The sequence below is a fragment of the Cervus canadensis genome, chromosome 2 (genome assembly GCF_019320065.1).
Source record: "Cervus canadensis isolate Bull #8, Minnesota chromosome 2, ASM1932006v1, whole genome shotgun sequence".
Lineage (NCBI taxonomy): Eukaryota > Metazoa > Chordata > Mammalia > Artiodactyla > Cervidae > Cervus > Cervus canadensis.
Genome location: NC_057387.1, coordinates 111,475,535 through 111,499,230, shown reverse-complemented (window position 1 = coordinate 111,499,230; position 23,696 = coordinate 111,475,535). Strand labels below are relative to the sequence as shown.

At 49.1% G+C, this 23,696-nt stretch overlaps 1 protein-coding gene across 7 annotated transcripts in view; it reads right to left on the bottom strand.

The window, feature by feature from the left end:
- LRRFIP1 (LRR binding FLII interacting protein 1) overlaps positions 1 to 9,336 on the bottom strand; it is a 160,538-nt gene extending 151,202 nt beyond the window's left edge. For 6 of the 7 annotated variants that reach the window (XM_043462132.1, XM_043462108.1, XM_043462113.1 and 3 more), the window contains exon 1: positions 9,154 to 9,331. In XM_043462132.1, the coding sequence (XP_043318067.1) occupies positions 9,154 to 9,249 (96 nt within the window). In that variant the 5' untranslated portion in view covers positions 9,250 to 9,331. Of the gene's footprint in view, positions 1 to 9,153 lie in introns of all 7 variants that reach the window. The other variant, XM_043462130.1, reaches the window with a different exon arrangement.
- Positions 9,337 to 23,696: the final 14,360 nt, after the last annotated feature.

Sequence of the window (23,696 nt, the reverse complement as noted above, 5' to 3'; positions counted from 1 at the left end):
GGAAAGTATCTCTCAGATCTTAGAGAACTTTCCGAACCAACAAATGAATTCTTCTTGATGCCTGCAGCTATGAAAGTCTTATTTGTTAAAAAAACGTTCTCTGTTTACTCACCTAATTTGACATTCATTCCACTCTGAGGAAAGCACATTGTCATGACTAGTTCTCTAGTTTGGGCTGTATGGACATTACTCCTTCCTTGGTATAAGTCTCAGATTATTTTTCAACTTTCTTCTCAATCTCTTCTACCCCCTTCATCAAAAACAAAACTCCACCTCTAGGTACCAGATTAGCGAGGCTTGGTTTGTTCGCGTTAAGCAGCATTTGCTCTGAACACTGACCCTGTGGTCAAGGTGCTGGCCTTGACTGTGTGCGGTGCTCTGAGGAGCTACTTACCGTCTGGTGCCAACACCTCCGCCACCCCGCCGCACCCCAGGAGGGGTCCTGGCCGGATCTCGGTGTTTACCCTCCTATGTGCTCAGCTGTGTGGGACTCTGCGATCTCACAGACTGTTGCCCCCCAGCCTCCTCTGCAGCTCCCCTCCTCTGGATTCTCCAGGCAAGAAGACTGGAGCGGGCTGCCACTTCCTTCTCCCATGGCTTCTGCTTTGGCAGCTGGTGCCACCTGGGAAGCCCTCTGAGCGTTCCCTCAAACTGTCTCCCAGCTTTCTAGTGCCTCATCCTCACACATGAATGGATCCAGGGTCACCACACCTCGGGGAGGGCTCCAAGGCTAAAGACACAGGCGGAAGCTCACAAAGGACAGAAAGGAACAGACCACCACACAGGGGACAAAAGCGATTTTCAGGAAAAACCAGAAAACCAAAACAAATACTCCTCAGAATGACAGAAAAAGGTCCTGCATTAGTGACTCAAAGAGGATGCTATAAAAAGGGACCACAGAACCAAAACAAACAAAAAACTCTTAGAAATAAAATATAGAACAAATAAGTTTAGCAGGAGGAGTGGAAGATAAAGCTGAGTAATCAGACATAAAGTATCACCAAAATACAAAAAGCCAGAAAATGAGAGGAAAAAGGAAGTTACTTCTAACAACAGGAGTTTCTTTAAAAGAACAGAGCAAACGGTGGGAAGGGGAAATTTTTCAGAAAATATCCCAGAATTTTAGGATACACATTTCCAGATTGAATGAATGTAAAAATAAAATCCAGAATACTGAGAATCAAGAGAGGATCCTGAAAACTTGTAGAGTGTAAAAATAGATGTTACACAAGATACTGAGAATATATAAGGCATCAAAATGATCAAAGCAATCCTGAAAGCTAGAATAAAATGGGAAAAAGATGTCTTTGAAATTGTGGTAGAAAATAGTTAATTATACTTTTTTGATATTTATTATTTTATTTTATTAAATAGGTAATACAGGGCTTCCCTGGTGGCTCAGTGGTAAAGAGTTCGCCTGCTAATACAGGAGACATGAGTTCGATCCCTGATCCGGGAAGATTCCACACGCCGGGGAGCAACTAAGCCCGTGAGCCACGACTACTGAAGCCGCATGCCTAGAGGCCCAGCTCCGCACCAAGAGAAGCCGCTACAATCAGAAGTCTGCACGCTGCAACTAGCAAGTAGCCCCGATTGCCAGAACTACAGAAAAGGCCGTGCAGCAAGGAAGACCCAGCACAGCCAAAAAGAAAGAAAGAAAATAATATAAAAAATATTACAGTCACAGGGTTCAAATATCAAGAGTATAAAAAGTTACACTTAACCAATCTACATTTCCACTTACATCTCCACATTGCTCTTACTGTACTTTCTGCCAGCGCTTCTTTATGCAAATGCAGGCAGATCACAGACTTCCTCACCTGAGTGACGGCATGCTGTCTTCATCTTCTGCACATTGCTTTTTCTCAGTTAACAATACACGCTGGAAATAATTTCAGCGTATACATAGAGATCTCTGTCATTCTTCAGAAAAAAATTATTCTAACCTAAAACTCTATACTCAGCCGAACTATCAAGTGTTGAGGGTACAATACAGACATTTTCAGACATGCAAGCCTTAGAAAAGGCGTTCTTTCTCAGAAAGCTACTGAAGGGTGTGTTCCAACAAAATGAGTTAGTAACTCAAGAAAGAAGACAGTACAGAATGCAGTGTGCATGGATCCAACGACAGTAACAAAGAAGCGGCAGACGGAATTCTCAGAATGGTGGCAAAGGGAGGGCCAGCTGGAACAAACCCTGAGAGCGCTCAGAGCAGGCTGGACAGAGGTCTCGGGGGGAGATTTCCAGGAGGGAACAAAACGGAATTGATAGATTCATTTAATCTCATAGAAAATAATATTGCAAAGTTTCTGTTCAAAACTTTGTGATAAATTAGCCATGAGAGATACATAAAGAGATGAGCGATTGGGAAAAAAGGAAATAATTAACTCCAAAAAAGCAGAAAGTTGTGCGAAGAAAAACATTATCATATACTTGTTGGCAAAGAAGGCAATGGCACCCCACTCCAGTACTCTTGCCTGGAGAATCCCAGGGACGGAGGAGCCTAGTGGGCCGCTGTCTATGGGGTCGCACAGAGTCGGACACGACTGAATCGACTTAGCAGTAGCAGCAGCATACTTGTTGGCTCCGTAGTTAACACTATCACACTACATCATCACCAGTAGTGTTTACTGAGCATGTGTTGGTCATCCTTCTGAGGTCTTTTCAGGAAATACTTCATTTACCCCCATAAAACCCGGGAAGAAGCATACTCTTAAAATGTTCCCATCTTACAGATGAGGGAACAGAGACACAAAGTCACAAAGTGGTTAAGGAACTTGCCTGAGGTCATGGAGTAAGTGGAAGGATCGGGAACTGAACCCAGGAGAAAGGAAAGCTGACTCAGGCCCCCACACTCTTAACCAGTCTATTCTGCTAGAGATCATTTATGGATCTATAAGCACAATGTCACTATGATGTGGAGAAGAGGGGAGAGAAAGCGGGGGAGTGAACCTGAGCTAGACCCACAGATCCAAGTCCTCCTCCTCCCATCAGGAGGCCAGCACGTGTTGCCTACGTAGAAAAACCAGTGAATCGTGCATATGCATATTATTTACAGATGGGGAGCCCATTACCAGGTCATTTAGGGTCTTATAAGGCCATTAACCAGTCAGTCCTAAAGGAACTGAATACTCATTGGAAGGACTGTTGCTGAAGCTGAAGCTCCAATGCTTTGGCCACCAGACGAGAAGAGCTGACTCACTGGAAAAGACCCTGATGCTGGGAAAGACTGAGGGCAGGAGGAGAAGGGGGCGGCAGAGGATGAGATGGTTAGATGGCATCAGTGACTCAATAGACATGAATTTGAGCAAACTCTGGGAGATGGTGGAGGACAGAAGAGCCTGGGTGCTACCGTCCATGGGGTTGTTGAATGAACAACAAAGGCTATTAAGAGCTTGGCTTTTACTGAGGGATATGAAAAGCCATTATGACACAATCTGACATGTTTTAAAAGGACCACCCAGCGTTGTGGGGAGAATGGCCTGAGAATATGGGACCAGGGTGAAAACAATTACTTTAATGACATAAAATTAATTTTTAAAGATGAAAGAATTAAAAAAAAAAGAGAGAGAGAAGGAAGCGAAACAGTCAGGGAGAGAAGAATATGAGGTTCTCTCATGAAATGTTAAGCCTGATGGTTCAGAGGTCAGTTGAGGACGACAGTCCCTGAGATGGGAAGCAAGTCAGCTTAACTCCAGGGCACCGCCTGGAATAGGGCCTTGCGTGGAGCCAAGACACGGATTCAGGAAACAGCCTGGATGATGACCTGGCACCTCTGAGTTACTAGATGACCTCAGACAAGTCGCCGAGCATCTCGGAGAGGTTTCTCCATGTCCAACAGAGATGCTCTACACTCTTCCGATGGGATGGCATACACTTACAGGGGAGAAGCTGCTGGGGGTCCCTGACACACCTCAGACCTTGTCCCTCCTGAACCCTGACAAGGCCCGCAGGTGGCAGGCTCAGTTAGAACCCAGGCCCCTGACGGTCACTCTATGGAGCAGACGCTTCAGGTCCTCCACACACATTCTCAGCCCCGACTGCTGAACCTGTGAGTCATCACAGAGCCGCCCGGAAAAGGGGCAGTGAGACAGCCGGCCCTCTGACAGAAATAGCTGTGGGGCGGGGCCCACGGGTCATGGGGGCCCAGCAGGACTGCCCACCCCTCAGCCAGAACCGTCTTGTCGGGAATCAGCCCCAGGTCACGGGCAGGGTGCAGGCCATTCCCCTGACAGCTCAGACCATGATGCACATCCACGCGGAAGGCTCGTCTTGTCATATTTCTAACGGCTGCTACTGATGCACCAAGATGTGTGCGTGTGTCTCAGGACGACGAGCCAGGGAGGGGCCCGGGGTCACCCCACGGTGGTTCTGTTAGAACTGGGGGTGGGGGGTGTCTGAAGGCCCCTCACCTCTTCCCACCCTGGAAGGAGGAGCTCTGACACCACCCCAGTCCCAAACCGCTGGCCACACTGGATAGATTTCACCCTCCGGTCCAGAAGGTCTGCATCCACCGGCCAGCCTCAGAAAAGCAAACTCGTTGGGAAGAAATGAGTGAAGGTGATGGTTCAAACGGAGGGAAACCAGCTGCAAGAAGCCCGTGTTGTAGATGCTGCCCCCGTGTGATCTCACCCAAGGGCACAAGCAGTGGCCGGACACCAGCAGCCTGCGTCAAGCCGTCGGGGCTCACCTCTGACTCCAGAGGAGCCAGACCTGCCTGCCGAGAGCCGGAAGACGGGGAAGCGGGGGTCCGACGGAACCAGACTTCCGGGCCGCTCCGCACAGAGGCTGGGGCACCCCATGCCCAGGCTGGGCCCTCGAATGGCCTCAAGGCTGGAGCGGAAAAGCAGTCAGGACAGGACAGGGTGCTCTCTTAATAGCCCCAGAGATTTATCGGGAGTTGTGAGAGCAAGACCCTTGCACTCTTGGGAAGGATGAGGGGTGGGAGGACAGCAAGTGACCAGGGGCTTTAGGACAGAACATCTTGTATCTCTGGGACCACCCAGAGCGAGGCATGGAGGTTGTCCTAAGCTGGGTGCCCAGAAGCAGAGCCCAGGGACAGGGTTTGGAGGTGACTGCTCCGTCCAGGATTGCAGAAGGAAATGGCAACACACTCCAGTATTCTTGCCTGGAGAATCCCAGGGACGGGGGAGCCTGGTGGGCTGCCATCTATGGGGCCGCACAGAGTCGGACACGACGGAAGTGACTTAGCAGCAGCAGCAGCAGCAGCTCCGTCCAGGGAGCACAGTCGGTGGGGGGTGGTGAGGGCGTGGGGGAGGGAAGTGGCTCAGTGGAGCCTGCCCTCGGGCCCTCCCTTGGGGGCCCTGGAGTGTGACCTGCACCCCCCTCGTTGGTTCCTTCAGGAGGCAAGCGGGTGGGGTGGGGCTTCCTGCGTCCTCACTCCCCTGGGTCAGTCGCTGCCCCTGGGGTGCGAGGTCTTAACCTCCCTCCCCTGAAGGGTGACCCTCATGGGGCCATGGGCACTTCTCTAGTGAAGGGGAGGGGTCATGAACCCAGCACAGCTGCACTCACAGGTCAGGGGTCAACTTCTGCCAATAGCGGGGGGATCTGGGAGGCACCCTTGGGGGGGGTGGCCCAAGGGCAGCATCCCAGCAAGACCACTTTGGAGGGGAGGCCACAGTCGTGGGGGTCGCTGTGCTATGAGAGAGGAAGGGAATCCCACCAGCGTTCACCGGATGGTGAGCTCACCCAAGGGCCGGTCTCCTGCAGCCTGTAGAGCCAACTTCCTTGTGCTGGAAATGCAAACAGCTGGGTGTTTTGAGACAAGACCCTTGCACTCCCGGCAGAGCTCAGGATGAGAGGTTGCTACCTTTGGATGCTACCAGAATCCTGAGCAGAACGCTCAAGGCAGTGGGAGAGAAAACTACATTTGCTTTCAGACTCCCCTCCCAGGGATGAGAGACACGCTGCTCCAGCATCTCAAGGTAGCTTGCTGGACCTTCTTCCTGACAACAGCTTGCCTGAATCCCACCTTGGACAGCGAGAAACAAGCCATTCCTGCAAACGCATCTGCAGCGTTTTCAAGTTACAGCTCCATTTACTATCAACTTGCCCGGAGTGAGGCCATAAAGGAACTGCGGAAATACGAAAGCAGAGCTTCCACTGGGTCCCTGCTTCCCGTTCCTGCACAAAGAGAGTCTAAAGCCATCAAGGGGGGGTGCAGCTGGCTCTCCACCATGGCCCTGCCCCGGCTCCCCCCTCCATTGCCCCCAGTCCCCGCCCGACTCCAACACTGCTGCCTGGAATTCTCCACTTATCCTGAGTGCACATTCCTGGGGGCCTGCCTGACCCAAGCCTGACCCACCCCCTGCCACTCTTGGAAGGCCTCTTGATTTTTTCCTTTGGGCCCCCCGCATGTCCCCAAGAGCTTTGGGGGAGGCCAAGTCCCCGCATTTCCCACTTCCAGGATGGGCCTGATTGATCACCGGGTAACCTCCCCTGCCCCGCCCCCGTGCTGGGGAGTCCACTGTCCTGGTCAGAGTGCTTGGCTCAGGAACAGTGGGGGAGACTCGCGAAATTTGTTGGGGAATATGCTTCCAGCTCTCAGGACAGAACCAACTGCAGAGGTCGCCCAGCAGAGCCGGCTGCAGAGATGCTGTGGAGGCCAGGGGCCACTGCCCTGGGGACGCTGCCCGGAGAATCTGCCCTCCAGCCAGTACATTTCCCCGCGTGGAGGCCAGTCCAGATCAGGGATTCTGTCATTTCAAGAATAACTCAAAATGCCGCTTCCTCCAGGGAGCTGCCTCTGATTGCTATTCTTAGTCCCATCGATAAATTTCCAAACCTTCAGGGCCCAATATCCTTTTAATCTCAGATCTCTTCCTGTCTTCTATTACTGTCATATTCTAAGTCAGTCCCCAATTCCTCAAGGGCAGATGCTCTTTAAGTCCATCCCTGAATCCCAGTCTCCCTAGGACATGGCTTTGGAAAGAGTACTGTGTATCTGCTGAGTCAATGAGCAAATGAGAAAGTATTCATATGAAACTTTAAGATAATGTTGTTGATTTTTATAAGAACTCCCTAGAACTCCAAGGTGAATAGATATTTGCCATTTGAATAGTGATTCTAATTTTCACAGTTGGGAGACAGAATTCAGTTTGCAGTAAAATGTATTTGCACCGGCTCCTTCCAACACGACAGATACCTGCCACTCAGCACTCGGAACAGCTACATGGCTGGGGTTATTGGGACCATGTGCACTCCAGTAGTCCTTACATCTGGCCAGTGACTCACTTTACATCTGCTGCTCACTTTCTTTAATCCTGACAGCCTCAGGGGAGGTCTTTTTTCCCATTTTAAAGATGAAAAAACAGAGGCCGGGAAGAGGCTGACTAGGATAGCACAGCCTGCTATCACAGATAGCACAGAGGAGCTGTGTGTAGCTCCAGGCCTGGGTCTGACACCCGTGTCTGAATTTGTCACCTCCAACTGCGTCCCCAGGCTGGGAGGAGGCCTGTGGGTTCCTGGTTACTCTGCACCTCAAGGCTCCCCCCCAGGAGCATCCCTTGGCCTTTCCTTCCAGTCTGTTTTAATCAAATCCAGCAGATGTGAGGTGGACTTCAGGACCCTCAATCTCCTTCCTCTGTCCGCAACCACTGCTGGAAAGAAGGCGCACGGATCATGTCACCTCAGGCCTCCCAGAGAACACCTGTTTGGTTTTATGTTTAAACACTTACTTACATGACCGTCTTCACAGGGGTGGGGATTATGTTCAAGCTGCTACATTTAGCAAGCACCTATATTTAGCCACATGTACTGTAAGTGCCTCATACCCCTTCTGTTTTTTAGGCAACATAAAAGAGACTTAGTAGCACTTACTATGCGCCCGGCTCTGTGTTGGGCGCTGGGGATACAAAATGAGTAAGACAGTGCCTGCCTGGTGGTCGCCTTCTACGGGGGATGGACAGGTGAGCAGATGTGGCTGAGGCCACGTGACCACCACGGCAGGTGTAGGGAGCAAAAGCTAGAGGAACCCGCGTGCAGGCAGGGAGACATCTGCCTGGGCTGATGGGGGAGGTCTCACACAGGACACAAATCTACCATGGGTTTTAAGGGATAAATAGGAGCTTTCCTGGAAAGCCCAGTTTCTTCCCACATAGAGAAAAACAAACGCCTTTATTCATTCAATATTCAACAAATACTGAGCAACAGCCACGAGTCCATAAAAGCCAATCATCTAAGAACTGGTACTAGAGTGGACCTCCATAAATAGCTGAGTGAGGCAACCAGACACCACAGTCTACACCGCCTGGAGGTTTTTCCATGTGATGATAATGACATGTAGACAGCCTCTCCATCACACTCCAACACTTGGAAGAGGGTGGATGGGGAGGGGGGCCTGTCTAGAGTGAGCACGCTGGCTAGGCAATCCAGAAGGCGCACAAAGGTGTCCTGTGACATGACAAGCCAAGCTCTGTCCCCTGTGGGCCGGAGGAATCTCGCCCCTTCCCAGGGAACCTGCTGCCACCGGTCTCCCTGGCATCTTTCCCCTGCGGTTTGTTTAGCCCGAAGGTTGAATTCTTGTGGGAGGAAAAAGGCGCTTGTACAAGTCGCCCTAGCGGGACTCCTTTAATTTGCACACTTCAAGTTCATCATCAACCGGTATAATAAACTCTGCCCTGGAAACTTTGATGAGAACCTCTCAGCGTGCCTGGGCCCGCTCTCAGCCTGGGTCCAGAAAGGAAATCCAGGGAGATCCCGGTTCGCGCCCCAGTTGCGCCCTGTGTGACAATCGAGACGACAGTGGGTCACACACAGGAGCGGGGTCATTTCGCCAGGGCAATGTGGCCTCCGGAGACTGTCCGCAGGCCTCCGGGGATCGGGCCTACATCACCCCCACGATGAGGCGCACAACCCAGTCGGGCGCTCGCCCCCCAACAGGCCAGCCCTTGCGTGCGCAGTGGGGGCGGCACCCCAGTCCCGCTCGGCGAGGGGGCGGCGGCCAGACGTGACCGGGGGGCCTGGGGGAAGGCTCGGTGTCGCCGGCCGGTCCTCTCGGCTTAGGACCCGCGCCCGGCCCACCGAGGTGCCGGCCCGGCAGGCGCCCCGCCCGCCGCGCCGGCGGACGGACGCCGGACAGCTGCGGTGAAGCCCTGGCGCCCGCGCCCCGCTCCGGCCGGGCCCCGCGCTCACCTCGCGCGCGATCTGGTTCAGCGCGTCGTCCTCCGCCGTCAGCCGCTCCCGGTTGGGGAGCCGCTTGCGCCCCGACCCCTGCGTGCCCATGTCCATCGGCCGCGTTGCCCGCTGCGCCGCGGGACCCTGGCTCCGCCGCCCGCGCCCCTCTGGCCGCCCGGCCCCGCTCCGCCCCGCCCTCCGCCGGCGTCATGGCGTCAGCGGGCGCGGGCCGGGGACGCGGGGACAGGGGCTAGGGACGCCCGGGGAGGGGGATGCGGGGACCGGGGCTGCGGGGACTGCAGGGACGCCGGGGCGCGCCACATGGGGACCCGGGCGCTGGGGGCCTGGGTCTGGGGACGCCCGGGGGAGGGGGGCACGGAGACCCGGGCTGCGGGGACTGCAGGGACGCGGGGGACAGGAGCTGGGGACGCCCAGGGAGGGGGACGCGGGGACCCGGGCTGCGGGGATGCGCTGGAGGGGGACCCGGGAGCCGGGTGCGCTAGGACTCCAGGGGCCAAGGGTCCCGGTGCTGGGGGCTGGGGGCGCAGGGAAGCCTGGGGACCGTGAACGTGGAGATGCAGGAGGTTTTGGACGGCTGGGAGTCAGGGGAAGGGCGTGAGGATTCGTGCGGCAAGGGGACTGGGGGCGCCGATGAGAACAGGGGCTGGGGCGTGAGAGCTAGGCGGAGGCGCAGGGACACGGGAACCAGTTCACGGAGACCTCAGGGGCTGGGGGTTCCAGTGGGGGACAGGGATGGGGGTGCGGGGACGACGGGGGACAGTGAACAGGGAAATAGCAGGAGGCCCGGGATGGCTCGGGGTCGGGAGCTTGTGGGCGCCGGGGAGGGGGTGATGGGGGCTCCGGACGTTGGTGGGGACCCGGAGCAAGCCATGGCAGAGGATTCAGACAAAGGAGGCAGAGCCAGAGATGCCTGGAGCGCCCAGGTTTTGCCTTGGCTGGCAGGTGGGGAACCCTGGAGGGTGGACTTCCCTGGCAATCCTGGGCTGACCTCCCCAGGGCAGGGGCTACCCCTCAAGCCCTGACCTCAGAGAGGATGCTGAAGAACTCTCGGTGGTTGGGTTTCAGAGAGGGGTTTGTACTCACGGGTGGGTGCAGGGACCTGGTTCAAATCTGAGCCCCAGGTGAAATGGGGTCTGACCTCACAGATAGGGTCAGGCCCCAGTTCAGTTCAGTCACTCAGTCGTGTCTGACTCTGCGACCCCATGGACTGCAGCACGCCAGGCTTCCCTGTCCATCACCAACTCCCAGAGTTTACTCAGATTCATGTCCATTGAGTTGGTGATGCCATCCAACTATCTCATCCTCTGTCATCCCCTTCTCCTCCTGCCTTCAATCTTTCCCAGCATCAGTTCAGTTCAGTCGCTCAGTTGTATCTGACTCTTTGGACCCCATGAACCGCAGCACACCAGGCCTCCCTGTCCATCACCAACTCCCGGAGTCCACCCAAACCCATGTCCATTGAGTCAATGATGCCATCAAACCATCTCATCCTCTGTCGTCCCCTTCTCCTCCTGCCCTCAATCTTTCCCAGCATCAGAGTCTTTTCCAATGAGTCAGCTCTTCTCATCAGGTAGCCAAAGTATTGGAGTTTCAGCTTCAACATCAGTCCTTCCAATGAACACCCAGGACCGATCTCCTTTAGGATGGACTGGCTGGATCTCCTTGCAGTCCAAGGGACTCTCAAGAGTCTTCTCCAACACCACAGTTCAAAAGCATCAATTCTTCGGCTCTCAGCTTTCTTTATAGTCCAATTCTCACATCCATACATGACTACTGGAAAAACCATAGCTTTGACTAGACGGACCTTTGTTGGCAAAGTAATGTCTTTGCTTTTTAATACACTGTCTAGGTTGGTCATAACTTTTCTTCCAAGGAGCAAGCATCTTTTAATTTCATGGCTGCAGTCACCATCTGCACTCATTTTGGAGCCCAAAAAATAAAGTCTGTCACTGTTTTCACTGTTTCCCATCTATTTGCCATGAAGTGATGGGACCAGATGCCTTGATCTTCATTTTCTGAATGTTGAGTTTTAAGCCAACTTTTTTTTTTTCACTTTCATTAAGAGGCCCTTTAGTTCTTTTTTGCTTTCTGCCCTAAGGGTGGTGTCATCTGCATATCTGAGGTTATTGATATTTCTCCCAACTCTCTTGATCCCAGCCTGTGCTTCCTCCAGCTCAGCATTTCTTATGATGTGCTCTGCATAGAAGTTAAATAAGCAGGGCATTCAGCTCTGACTTTAGTCTACCAGGCTGCAGGATCTGGCTACTACCAACTCCCCATCCCACCACCCCGAGCCTTAGAGCACATTCAGAAAGCCCGTGTTGATGGTGCTTCCTTCTTCAGGCGCATGTTTTCCGGGACCTGTGACTTCATTCCTGTGTCCCCAGCTTCTAGGAAAAGGCCTGACAGATCAGTTATTCTCAGGAAGCAGATGTTCAAAAAGGAGTGACTCTACCTGAGCTTTACCTTCCACACTCTAAAGATGGTTTAAAATGAAGTCAGAGGCATGTTTATTTATTGGCATCCCTAGTGGCTCAGATGGTAAAGAATCTACCTGCAATGCAGGAGACCCGGGTTCGATTCCTGGGTCAGGAAGATCCCCTAGAGAAGGGAATAGTAACCCACTCCAGTATTCTTGCCTGGAGAATTCCGTGGACAGAGGAACCTGACAGGCTATAGTCCATGGCATTGCAGAGTCACACACCATTGAGCAACTAACACAACTATAGTTTATTTGGTACTTAGCAGGTGGCACAGTGGTAAAGAATCTGTCCTGCCAACGCAGGAGACACAAGCAACTTGGGTTCAATCTCTGGGTTGGGAAAATCCCCTGGAGGAGGAAATATCAACCTGCTCTGGTATTCTTGCCTGGGAAATCCCATGAACAGAGGAGCCTGGTGGGCTGTAGTCCATGGGGTCGCAAAGTGTCAGGCACAACTGATGGACTGAGCATGCATATCAACCATTCTATACATCATGTATCAACTATACTTCAACTTTAAAAACAAAATAAAACTGGAGGATCAGATAAGATTTACAAAGCCATTGCCTTCTCACTTAGGGTAAAGACCTGACTACCTGTCAGTATTGGATTAGGGAAGAAGAAATGTGCTGGTGGAAACGCAGGGCCCAGAAGTTAGTGCTCTATTTGGGGTGTGGAGAGAACGTTAATGCTCCAGGGAAGAAGGGAGGGCAGGCCCACCCTGAAGTCACCTGTGACTCCTGACCCGGCCCCCCGCCCCCTCAGAGGTAAGTGTGGTTAACAGTTTGTTTGGTATGTTTCTAACCAAGTGATGTGCCCAGGTAAGTCTGTGCTCTTAGGAAGTCCCCTGGGAGTTGGCTGGGAGAGGGGACAGAAAGGGGACCCGGCAGTGGCCGAGAAAGATGCTGGAGGCTTATTGCGGGGAGACGACGGTGGGGGAGTGACCCAGGAGGTGCTGTTGCTAGGACATCTTAGTGGACTGCCGTGGGGTGGGCCAGCAGGGCAGAGGGGCGGTGACCTGGTTCCTTGTTGTACTCCTGGAGCTTGCGTTTGCCTGTCACAGTGGAGGGACTGAGTTTCCCACATCACATTTTACACCGCTTAGGACCGCAGAGCCCTTAGATGACGCAGTCCTGGATGGAAGAGCATCCCTAGGTCTGTCTTCAGTCCTGCTGGAGGCTCACTGCTCCCCCAGCACCTGATGCCTTGTGAAGGCTCTGTCTTTGCTCAGGCTGGTGCCCATGGCTTCCCTCACTCACTCACCCACACCTGCTGCCCCGCAGGTGCTGTGCCAGAGGCTGGGGCAGACCCACCAAGGACTCAGACAGAGCCGCTGTTCTCTTGGGACTTACCCAAGATACCGGGAACTGCTCATCCAAAGACACATCAACACTCCAACATCTCCTTCATTTTATTTTAATTTTTTAATTAAAGTTTTAAACTTTTTCTTTTAATTTTTAAAAAGTTAAAAATGTTTTTCTTTTTGCCATGCTGCATGGCATACTGGGATTTTAGTTCCCCGACCAGGGATCAGACCTGGGCCCTCTGCAGGGAAAGCAGAGGGTCTTAACTCCTGGACACCAGGGAAGTCCCCAGCAGCTCCCTTCTGGAAGAAGTCTTTCCAGCTCCTCAAGGCCGCTCCTGCTTTCCTCACCCGTCTTCATCAGGACATCAAGCCGCTCTCTATGCCAGCACTGAAATTCTTCTGCGCTGACCTTATCTTGCTCAGCTGTCTGCCCTCACTGGGGACTGGATGTTTCACTGCTTCAATCATAATGAGAGCATCTGGCTGAACTTGGGGGCTGAGGACAGGTTCCGACCCCCCTCCTGACTGTCCCAATTGGGCTTTGTCCAGAGACAGGACTTACTGCCTCAGGGACTGGCTGGAGGTATTTCTGAATAATTCAGTCCTTACGCAGTGTCTGAGGACGCTGCGGTGAATCCTGTCTCCCACCTCTCCTCCATCAGCCACCCCCATCTGGGAAAGGGATGCTTCTTGGGAATCATCGGAACCAAGGTTGCTAGTCCTTACGTGGTCCCATGAGGTCATGACCTCCTGGACCACCATCCGTGTGCTTCCTCCTTCTTTGCTGATGTGCTCTGAAACTGACTGCTTCTCCCCTGGGGATCAGTTCTGGCCTGGTACTCTTGCCTGGAAAACCCCATGGACAGAGGAGCCTGGTGGGCTGCAGTCCATGGGGTCGCTACAAGTCAGACACGACTGAACAACTTCACTTTCACTTTTCACTTTCATGCACTGGAGAAGAAAATGGCAATCCACTCCAGTGTTCTTGCCTGGAGAATCCCAGGGACAGGGGAGCCTGGTGGGCTGCCGTCTATGGGGTCGCGCAGAGTCGGACACGACTGAGGCGACTTAGCAGCAGCAGCAGCTGGCCCGTGAGTGATACCTGCCTTGTCTGGGTGCAGGCAGTCCATGAAACGAGCTATTTCAGGGCTTGACCCATAGGCAGTCAATAAGTGGTCCTTGAGCTCCTGTCCCCATTCATCTGGGATGAATGGAGCAGCAGCTCCTGCTGGGGCGTGAGGGGGTGGGCAAGGGCATTAGACAGGTTTGTGGGTGTCCCCTGTCCTTGGGGTGCCCCTTGAGGGATACAGAAACCCACAAGACTCCATCCATCAGGCTGAGCGGTGGCTCACCAGGGAGCTGTGGCTTTCTCTTTGCTCTGGACGCTCAGCCGCTCCTGCGTGGTCGTCCATGAAGCTGCGTCTACCTGGAAGACTGCCCCTGGCCCCACGAAGCCCCCTCCCATGTGGCCCTTTTCCTGTTCCTGGTGACTACACTACCCACGAGAGGTTATTTCTGAGCAGGAGACAGAGATGCTACACCACAAGTCTCATGTCCCAGATGAGAGGGTCAATATATTCATCTCCAAGCCTGGTACCGAGGCCCTTCACAAAGATACAGATGCCACCTTCAGGAAGGGTCCTTGAGAACACGAAGCAGCCCAGGGGAAGGGCACCACACAGGGGCCCCCACAGGGACTTTCCACCCAGACGTAGTGTTCCCTTTGCTCAAGACCTCACTCGGTGAGCCTGTGAGCTGCCTGGGGGAGGATGTTAATGAGCACCACTGGAGGGGACATGCCCGCTGGAGGGTGACTCAGAACTGCTCTGACACAGCCCTCTGAAGGGCAGTCACCTGGGCCGTGAGATGACTCTCTTGGGTCCACCGAGAAGGCCTTCTGTGTGCTTCAGCCATCATTCACTCATGTTCCAGTCTTCTTGTTTGTTGCAGTGTGCTCAGTCGTGTCTGACTCTTTGTGACCCCACAGACTATAGCCTGCCAGGCTCCTCTGTCCATGGAATTTTCCAGGCAAGAATGCTGGGGTGGGTTGCCATTTCCTTCTCCAGGGGATCTTCCCAACCTGGGGATAGAACCCACGTCTTTTGCTTCTCCTGAATTGAAGGTGGATTCTTTACCACTTGCATCACCTGGGAAGTAAGACTGCAAAGTTCCAGTCTTGCTCTTCCAATTAACAGAGGATGGGTAAAGCTCACTTGGATCACAGCTGGAGGAAGGCTGGGGAGGATCACAACCCTTCACAGGGATGGCTGGAAAGGCAGTGGACAGGACACAGAGCCAAAATCATGCCCAGAGCAGGGCTGGCTGAGGTCAGTGTCTCTACCACGCCTGAGAGGTTAACGTCTCCGATGGCCTGATGACCTTTGTCAGTTGCCTCGTTCAGCAACTCAAAGTAGCAAATTGGCCGGATCCTCCACCCAACCCAGTTTTGCCATTCTAAGTGTTTCTTCTCTCCCAGGATAGCAACACTTGCAGTTATTTTTCCACATCTCTTGGAACTAAAACTTTGGAATCTGTTGAATTTTTTAATTTATCTTATCCTTCATCTCTGATTGAGTCTATTCCCCTTCTGCATCTTTGCCGACTCCACGATGATATGTACCTGGTTCACCTTGTCATCCCTGTGGATGACTTACAGGAAATCATCTCCTGGACCTGGGATCTCCAGGGTGACGTCCATGAAACAACTGGGGTGCAGGACAAACATGCTAGAACTTCTATGAGCATGTATTTTAAACTAAGAGTGTTATGTATCGAATGCTAATATTTGATCTATAACGTTACTGTAAGTAGTTGTAGGTCATGTCACAATGTATTCCGAGGGCCTTCTCTCTCATTAGATCACTTTCAGAACATTTTGATACATTTGCATGAACAAGATTAAATGGATTTATGGGTTATGTAATCTAGCTTCAACTAAAACTCAAAAGTGGACAGATGGCCTTAAAGAATTCAAAAGCTTCTCAAAAAAGTAATTCCCCTAAATCACAGACAAACTAGAGAACTACAGACATATTCCTAATTTGGAGGGACTCTTCATTTTCCTCAATATCAATCTGTTAGATATGATAAGAGCAATTAATAATCATCCCAAATAATTTGAAACACTAATTAAATTTCCTATTATTAATGATTGACCTCATTTTAAGTGGTTATTGTGCCCTTGTATGTTAATAGATGACAATAGATTATGAACATAATTTGTGAATAAGTAAATAAAATTTAGGGGATATTTTAAAATATTTGGTGATTGAGTTCACAGTAAAAAAAAGTCTGGTTTCTAGGATCAATAATTCTTAAAGTTGGGGAGATTATGAACTCCTTTGAAAATCTGATGAAGGCTGGAGTCCTCTCTCTCACCAAAAAAAAGAAAGAAAAAGACATCTAAGTAGGAAATCTGAGCACCGTTTTATAGCGTGATACTTTGAAGTCCATCCATGGGCCGTCTGAGTTCCCATTCAGAGCTGTCCCCATTTGAGTCCTTCTAACCACCAAAGCCAGAATAACCATTCAGATCACACTTTTATCGTGTGGCACACTCCAAACTCAAGAACAGCCCCATTGTGGCAACCGCAGCAGTTCTGGAGTCTCAGTGGTTGTCAAATGAGTTACTGATGATTTGTGATTAGTGATAGTTAAAATGCTGAAATTTGTGAAATTATTAGCAATAAATATTCCTACCACCTGATGCGAACAGCCAACTCATTGGAAAAGAAGCTGATACTGGGAAAGATTGAAGGCAGAAGGAAAAGAGGGCGACAGAGGATAGATGGTTGGACGGCATTGCCGACACCCTGGCCATGAACCTGGGCAAACGCTGGGAGATGGTGAGGGACAGGGAGTACTGCAGTCCACGGGGCTGTGAAGAGTCGGACGCGATTTGGCAACTGAACAACAACAACGACTCTTACCATAATAATTTCATCTCCGCTGAGTGCTACTGAGTGGCAGGAATTTTGCGCAAAAAAGGTGCTTCAGCAGGAGGATGTCACATTTGATATAATTACATGCCATGTTTGTCTCCTGGGAGAAAAGCTGAGGGAGGCTGTCCTCTTGCACACAGAGCTAGTCTTCAGCCAGCCCCCTCAGTCAGCTCTCAGGGGCTCTCTCCTGAGACCCCCAAACCAAGATTGCATTTCATCCCCCAGAGAATGCTGATCAGGTTCATGGGCCCATGGGTGTTTGAAAAATGTCTGTGGCTTGACTGACTAGAGTCCTTTCATTTGGCAAAAATATATAAAATGGATGTGAAGAACAATTTTCTTTTTTATCTTTTTCCTTGTGAAAGAGAAATGCTACCAATACTCGCTGACTGGCAATAATATCATTTTTTCCGTCACATCAGATTTATTAACTATTAACTCAGTTGGTTTTAAAAATAAGTGACAGAGGGCTTTTCACTTCTAGTGATGGGGAGGAAGCTTACAACAAACTAATCCTCCTGTCAATAGCAATTATAAACCTCAAAAAAATTTGCCCACTGATGAGTAATCAAAGAAGATACAGTCTAGAATGGATACAACCTTTGAATTCAGGGAAGTAAAAAAGAAGACATCTTCTTTCCCAGAGACCAGTCCTCAAGGTGCATTGGGAATGGAATTCAAGAGTTACTGGACATGAGGGTCTGAGACTACAAGTACACCTGGCAAGTGAGGAGGAGATTCCAGAAAGCAGGATGCCGAGAAAGTGGAGCCTCAAGATCTGCATATTGACTTATGCAGAGTCCGTGTCTGAGTCCTGAAGGATGTGCGTGTGGACTGAAACTCCAAGAAACCCACAGGAAGCTGGAAGCCTGGAAGAGCGGGCAGAGAGCAGCTGTGCAGTGCTAGGAAGACAAAGTTAGGAATTCAAGTCCCATCAAGTTAGAGGGCTTGGCGAACACTAGGAACCTTCCCCTGAAACTCCAGAAAGACCATGCCTGCAGAGTAAGATAACATTAGAGAACTAAGGGCTATGACAGGAAAATCAAAATACATAAATTGTAACAAAACCCAGAACCGAGTCTCTACAAGATCAAGGTGCTATGCAGGGTTCAGGTAACTTCACTACCTGATAGAACCAACTCAACACTCTCCAAAAGAAGACAACAGATGCGGAAATTAGCAAGGAGTGGTATTCAATGACTATGATAAAGACAGGCTGCCCAGGTGGCACTAGTGGTAAAAAGCCCACCTGCCAGTGCAGGAGATAAAACAGACACCAGCTAGATCCCTGGGTGGGGAAGATCCCTGGAGAAGGAAATGGCTACCCACTCCAGTATTCTTGCCTGGAGAACCCCATGGACAGAGGAGCCTGGTGGGCTGGAGCCCATGGGGTTGCAAAGAGTTGGACACGACTAAAGCAACTGAGTATGTATGCACACATGATAAAGATGGATATAATGGATGAAGAGATAGGGAATTAAAAAAAGATCTGGGGATCCTAAAAATGAACACAATGGAAATTGTAGAGCTGAAAAACACAGTGCTTGCTAGTTAAAAAATCATTGAATGGTACTAGCAACATGTTGGATAATGCAGAAGAAAGGATTATTGAGCTTGAGGAATGGTCAATAAAATTGCCTAAACTGAAGGAAAGAGTGAAAAAGATATTTTAAGAAACCCAAGTTCCAGGGATCCAGGCTACCACAGAGGTCACTCGATGTTAACCAGGGCACCAAGGTAATTCAATGGAGAAAGGAAAATCTATTCTTTAGCAAGTGGAGCTGAAACAGCTGAATATCAATAGAGAAAATAAAGTTGGACCCTTAACTAACACCTTACAGAATAATTAAATTGTGAAAGATTTTAGACCTAAACTTAAAAGCTGAAACTGTAAGCTTTCTAGAAGAGAATGTAGAAGAACGTTGTGAAACCTGACAGTAGGGAAAGACTTGTTGGACAGGATGTAAAAACCTCAGTCGTGCCAGACTCTTTGCAGCCCCATGGACTGTAGCCTACCAGGCTCCTCCATCCATGGGATTTTCCAGGCAAGAGTACTGGAGTGGGTTGCCATTTCCTTCTTCAGGGGATCCTCCTGACCTAGGGATTGAACCCAGGTCTCCCGCATTGCAGGCAGATGCTTTACTGTCTGAGCCAGCAGGGAAGCCCTTATAGAAAAGCACTAATCATCAAATAAGAAATTGATAGATTAGATTTTGTCACAATTAAAAATGTCTGCTTATTAAAAAACTACATTACGAAAATGAAACACAAGCCACAGATGGGAGAAAATGTTCCTAATTCATGGATATGACAAAGCACTTCATCCAGAATGATGAAAGACTTCCTACAACTCAACAAGAAAAGATAAATGAGTCATCTAAACAATGGACAAGAGATTTGAAGACTGAACAGACACTTCATATAAGAAGGTTTACAGAGGGTGTGGAGACAATGGAATACTCCTATACTGCTGATGGGAAGGTGAAATGGTGCAGCCACTATGGGAATGAAGTTTCCTTAAAAAACTAAAAGTAGAGCTACCATATGACCCAGCAGTCCCACTCCAGGGCATATTTCCAGGAAAGAACAAACTCTAACTAGAAAAGGTACAGGCATCCCAATGCTTGTAGCAGCACGATTTCCAGTAGTCAAGACACAGAACCAACCTAAAAAATGTCTATGGACAAATGAATGGATAAAGAAGATGTGGTGTATCTATACAATGGAATATTACTCAGCCACCAAAAAGAATGAAATAATGCCATTTGTAGCAACGTGGATGGACCTAGAGATTATCATACTGAGTAAAGCAAGACAGAGAAAGACAAATGTCATATATCACTTATATGTGGAATCTTAAAATCTTACAAATGAACTTATTTACAAAACAGAAATAGACTCACAGACATAGAAAACAAATTTATGTTTACCAAGGGGGAAGGGGAGGAGAGGGGTAAATTAGTTTGGGGTTAACAGACACACACTACTATATATAAAATGAACAACAAGGACATACTGTATGGCCCAGGGAACTATATTCAAAATCTTGTAATAACTTGTAATGGAAAAGTATGGGAAAGGAATATATATATATATACGCACACACATATTTATATACATCATATAAAAACTGAATTGCTTAACTGTACACCTAAAACTAACACAACGCTGTAAATCACCTATACTTCAGTAAAAGTTCTTTGAAAAAATATACACAAATGACCAAAAAGTGCAGGAAAGATGTTCAACATCCTTGTCATTAGGAATACGTAAAGTGAAACCGCAGTGAGATCCTTTTGCATCTGCCAGATTGCCCACCATTGGAAAGATGGACAAGACCAAATGTGGGTAATGTGTAGCAGCTGGGACTCTCGCACAAGGCTGGTGGGAGTATGGTATTATACAGCCAGTTTGGAATGCTGTTTGGGAGTTTCTTAGAGACGTAACCTACCCTGTGATCTGGTTATTAGACTCAGTGGTATTTGCCCAAAAGAAATGAGAAACATGTCCACAAAAAGACATGTGCAAGATTGTTCAGAGTAGCCCAAAGCCAAAAGCAACCCAATGTCCATCAATAGGTGCATGGATAAGAAAATTATAGTTATAGAGCAATAGTACTTGGCAATATAAACTAACAAACCCCTAAAACAGACAATAATGTGGATGAATTGCTGAAAAATGATGGTGAGTGAAAGAAGTCAGACACAAAAATGTGTGTATTGAATAGTTCTGTTTATATGAAACTCTAGAACAGGCAACTCTAAGCTGTGGAGATAGAAATAGAATAGTGATGGCCTCTGAAGGACTCATCTAACATGCCGGCAGAGTAATGCTCAACTTCTCCAAGCCAAACAGAACCATGAACAGCAAACTTCCAGATGTTCAAGCTGGATTTACAAAAGGCACAGGAACCAGAGACCAAATTGCCAACATCCACCGGATCATCAAGAAAGCAAGAGAGCTCCAGAAAAAACATCTACTTCTGCTTTACTATGCCAAAGCCTTTGACTGTGGATCACAACAAACTGTGGAAAATTCTTCAAGAGATGGGAATACCAGACCACCTGACCTGCCTCCTGAGAAACCTGTATGCAGGTCAAGAAGCAACAGTTAGAACTGGACATGGAAAAACAGACTGGTTCCAAATAGGGAAAGGAGTATGTCAAGGCTGTATATTGTCACCCTGCTTATTTAACTTACATGCAGAGTACGTCATGTGAAATGCTGGGCTGGAAGAAGCACAAACTGGAATCAAGATTGCTGGGAGAAATATCAACAATCTCAGATATGCAGATGACACCACCCTTACAGCAGAAAGCAAAGAAGAACTAAAGAGCCTCTTGTTGAAAGTGAAAGAGGAGAGTGAAAAAGTTGGCTTAAAACTCAACGTTCAGAAAACTAAGATCATGGTATCCTGTTCCATCACTTCATGGCAAATAGATGGGGAAACAGTGGAAACAGTGAAAGACTTATTTTTGGGGGCTCCAAAATCACTGCAGATGGTGACTTCAGCCATGAAATTAAAAGACTCTTGCTCCTTGGAAGAAAAGTTATGACCAACCTAGACAGCATATTAAAAAGCAGAGATATTACTTTGCCAACAAAGGTCTGTCTGGTCAAAACTATGATTTTTCCAGTAGTCCTGTATGGATGTGAGAGTTGGACTATAAAGAAAGCTGAGGGCTTAAGAACTGATACTTTTGAACTGTGGTGTTGGAGAAGACTCTTGAGAGTCCCTTGGACTGCAAGGAGATCCAACCAGTCCATCCTAAAGGAGATCAGATCAGTCCTAGGTGTTCATTGGAAGGACTGATGCTGAAGCTGAAACTCCAATACTTTGGCCACCTGATGTGAAGAATCAACTCCTTAGAAAAGACTCTGATGTTGGGAAAGATTGAAGGCAGGAGGAGAAGGGGACGACAGAGGATGAGATGGTTGGATGGCATCACCGACTCAATGGACATGAGTTTGAGCAAGCTCCAGGAGTTGGTGATGGACAGGGAAGCTTGGCGTGCTGCAGTCCATGGGGTTGCAAAGAGTCAGACACGACTGAGCGACTGAACTGAACTGCAGGATGAGTGGACGGACAGCAAAGAGGCACAGGGAAACATTGAGTGATGCGAATGCTCCGTGCCTTCCACGAGGTGGTTGCTGCGAAGGGAAAACCACCGTCCAGATTTATCTGGGTATTATGGATGGAAGTCTGTAACATTGTATAGGAGGCAGTGACCAAAACCCTCCTCAAGAAAAAGAAAGGCAAGAAGGCAAAAGTGGCTGCCTGAGGAGGCCTTACAAATAGCTGAGAAAAGACGAGAAGTGTAAGGCGAAGGAGAAAAGGAAAGATATTCCCATTTGAATGCAGAGTTCCAAAGAATAGCCAGGAGAGGTAAGAAAGCCTTCCTCAGCACAATGCAAAGAAACAGAGGAAAACAATAGAATGGAAAAGACTAGAGACCTCTTCAAGAAAATGAGAGATACCAAGGGAACATTTCGTGCAAAGATGGCCCCAATAAAGGACAGAGACGGTATGGACCTAACAGAAGCAGAAGATATTAAGAAGAGGTGGCAAGAATACACAGAAGAACTGTACAAAAAAGATCTTCATGACCCAGATAATCACGATAGTGTGATCACTCACCTAGAGCCAGACATCCTGGTATGTGAAGTCAAGCAGGCCTTAGGAAGCATCACTACAAACAAAGCCAGTGGAGGTGATAGAATTCCAGTTGAGGTATTTCAAATCCTAAAAGACGATACTGTGAAAGTGCTGCACTCAATATGCCAGCAAATATGGAAAACTCAGCAGTGGCCATTTTTCATTCCAATCCCAAAGAAGGGCAATGCCAAAGAATGTTCAAACTAGGGCACCATTGCCCTCATTTCACATGCTAGCAAGGTAATGCTCAAAATCCTTCAAGCTAGGCTTCAACAGTACATGAACTGAGAAATTCCAGATGTTCAAGCTGGATTTAGAAAAAGCAGAGGAACCAAAGATCAAGTTGCCAACATCCATTGGATCATAGAAAAAGCAAGAGAATTCCAGAAAAACATCTATTTCTGCTTCATTGACTATGCTAAAGCCTTTGACTATGTGGATCACAACAAACTGGAAAATCCTTAAAGAGATGGGAATCAGACCACCTTACTTGCCTTCTGAGAAATCTGTATCCAGGTCAAGGAGCAACATTTAGAAATGAATATGGGACAACAGGCTGGTTCCAAATAGGAAAAGGAGTATGTCAAGGCTGTATATTGTCACCTTGCTTATTTAACTTATACGCAGAGTACATCATGTGAAATGCTAGGCTGGTTGAAGCACAAGCTGGAATCAGGATTTCAGGGAGAAATATCAACAACCTCAGATATGCAGATGATACCACCCTAATGGCAGAAAGTAAAGAAGAACTAAGGAGCTCTTGATGAAAGTAAAAGAGGAGAGTGAAAAAGTTGGCTTAAAGCTCAACATTCAAAAAGTGCAGATCATGGCATCTGGTCCCATCACTTCATGGCAAATAGATGGGGAAACAATGGAAACAGTGACATACTTTATTTTCTTGGGTTCCAAAATTACTGTGGATTGTGACTGCAACCATGAAATCCAAAGACACTTGCTCCTTGGAAGAAAAGCTATGACCAACCAAGACAGCATATTTAAAAACAGAGACATTACTTTGCCAACAAAGATCCATAGAGTCAAAGCTATGGTTTTTCCAGTAGTCATGTATACATGTGAGTGTTGGACCATAGAGAAGGCTGAGAGCCAAAGAATTAATGCCTTCGAACTGTGGTACTGGAGAAGACTCTTGAGGGT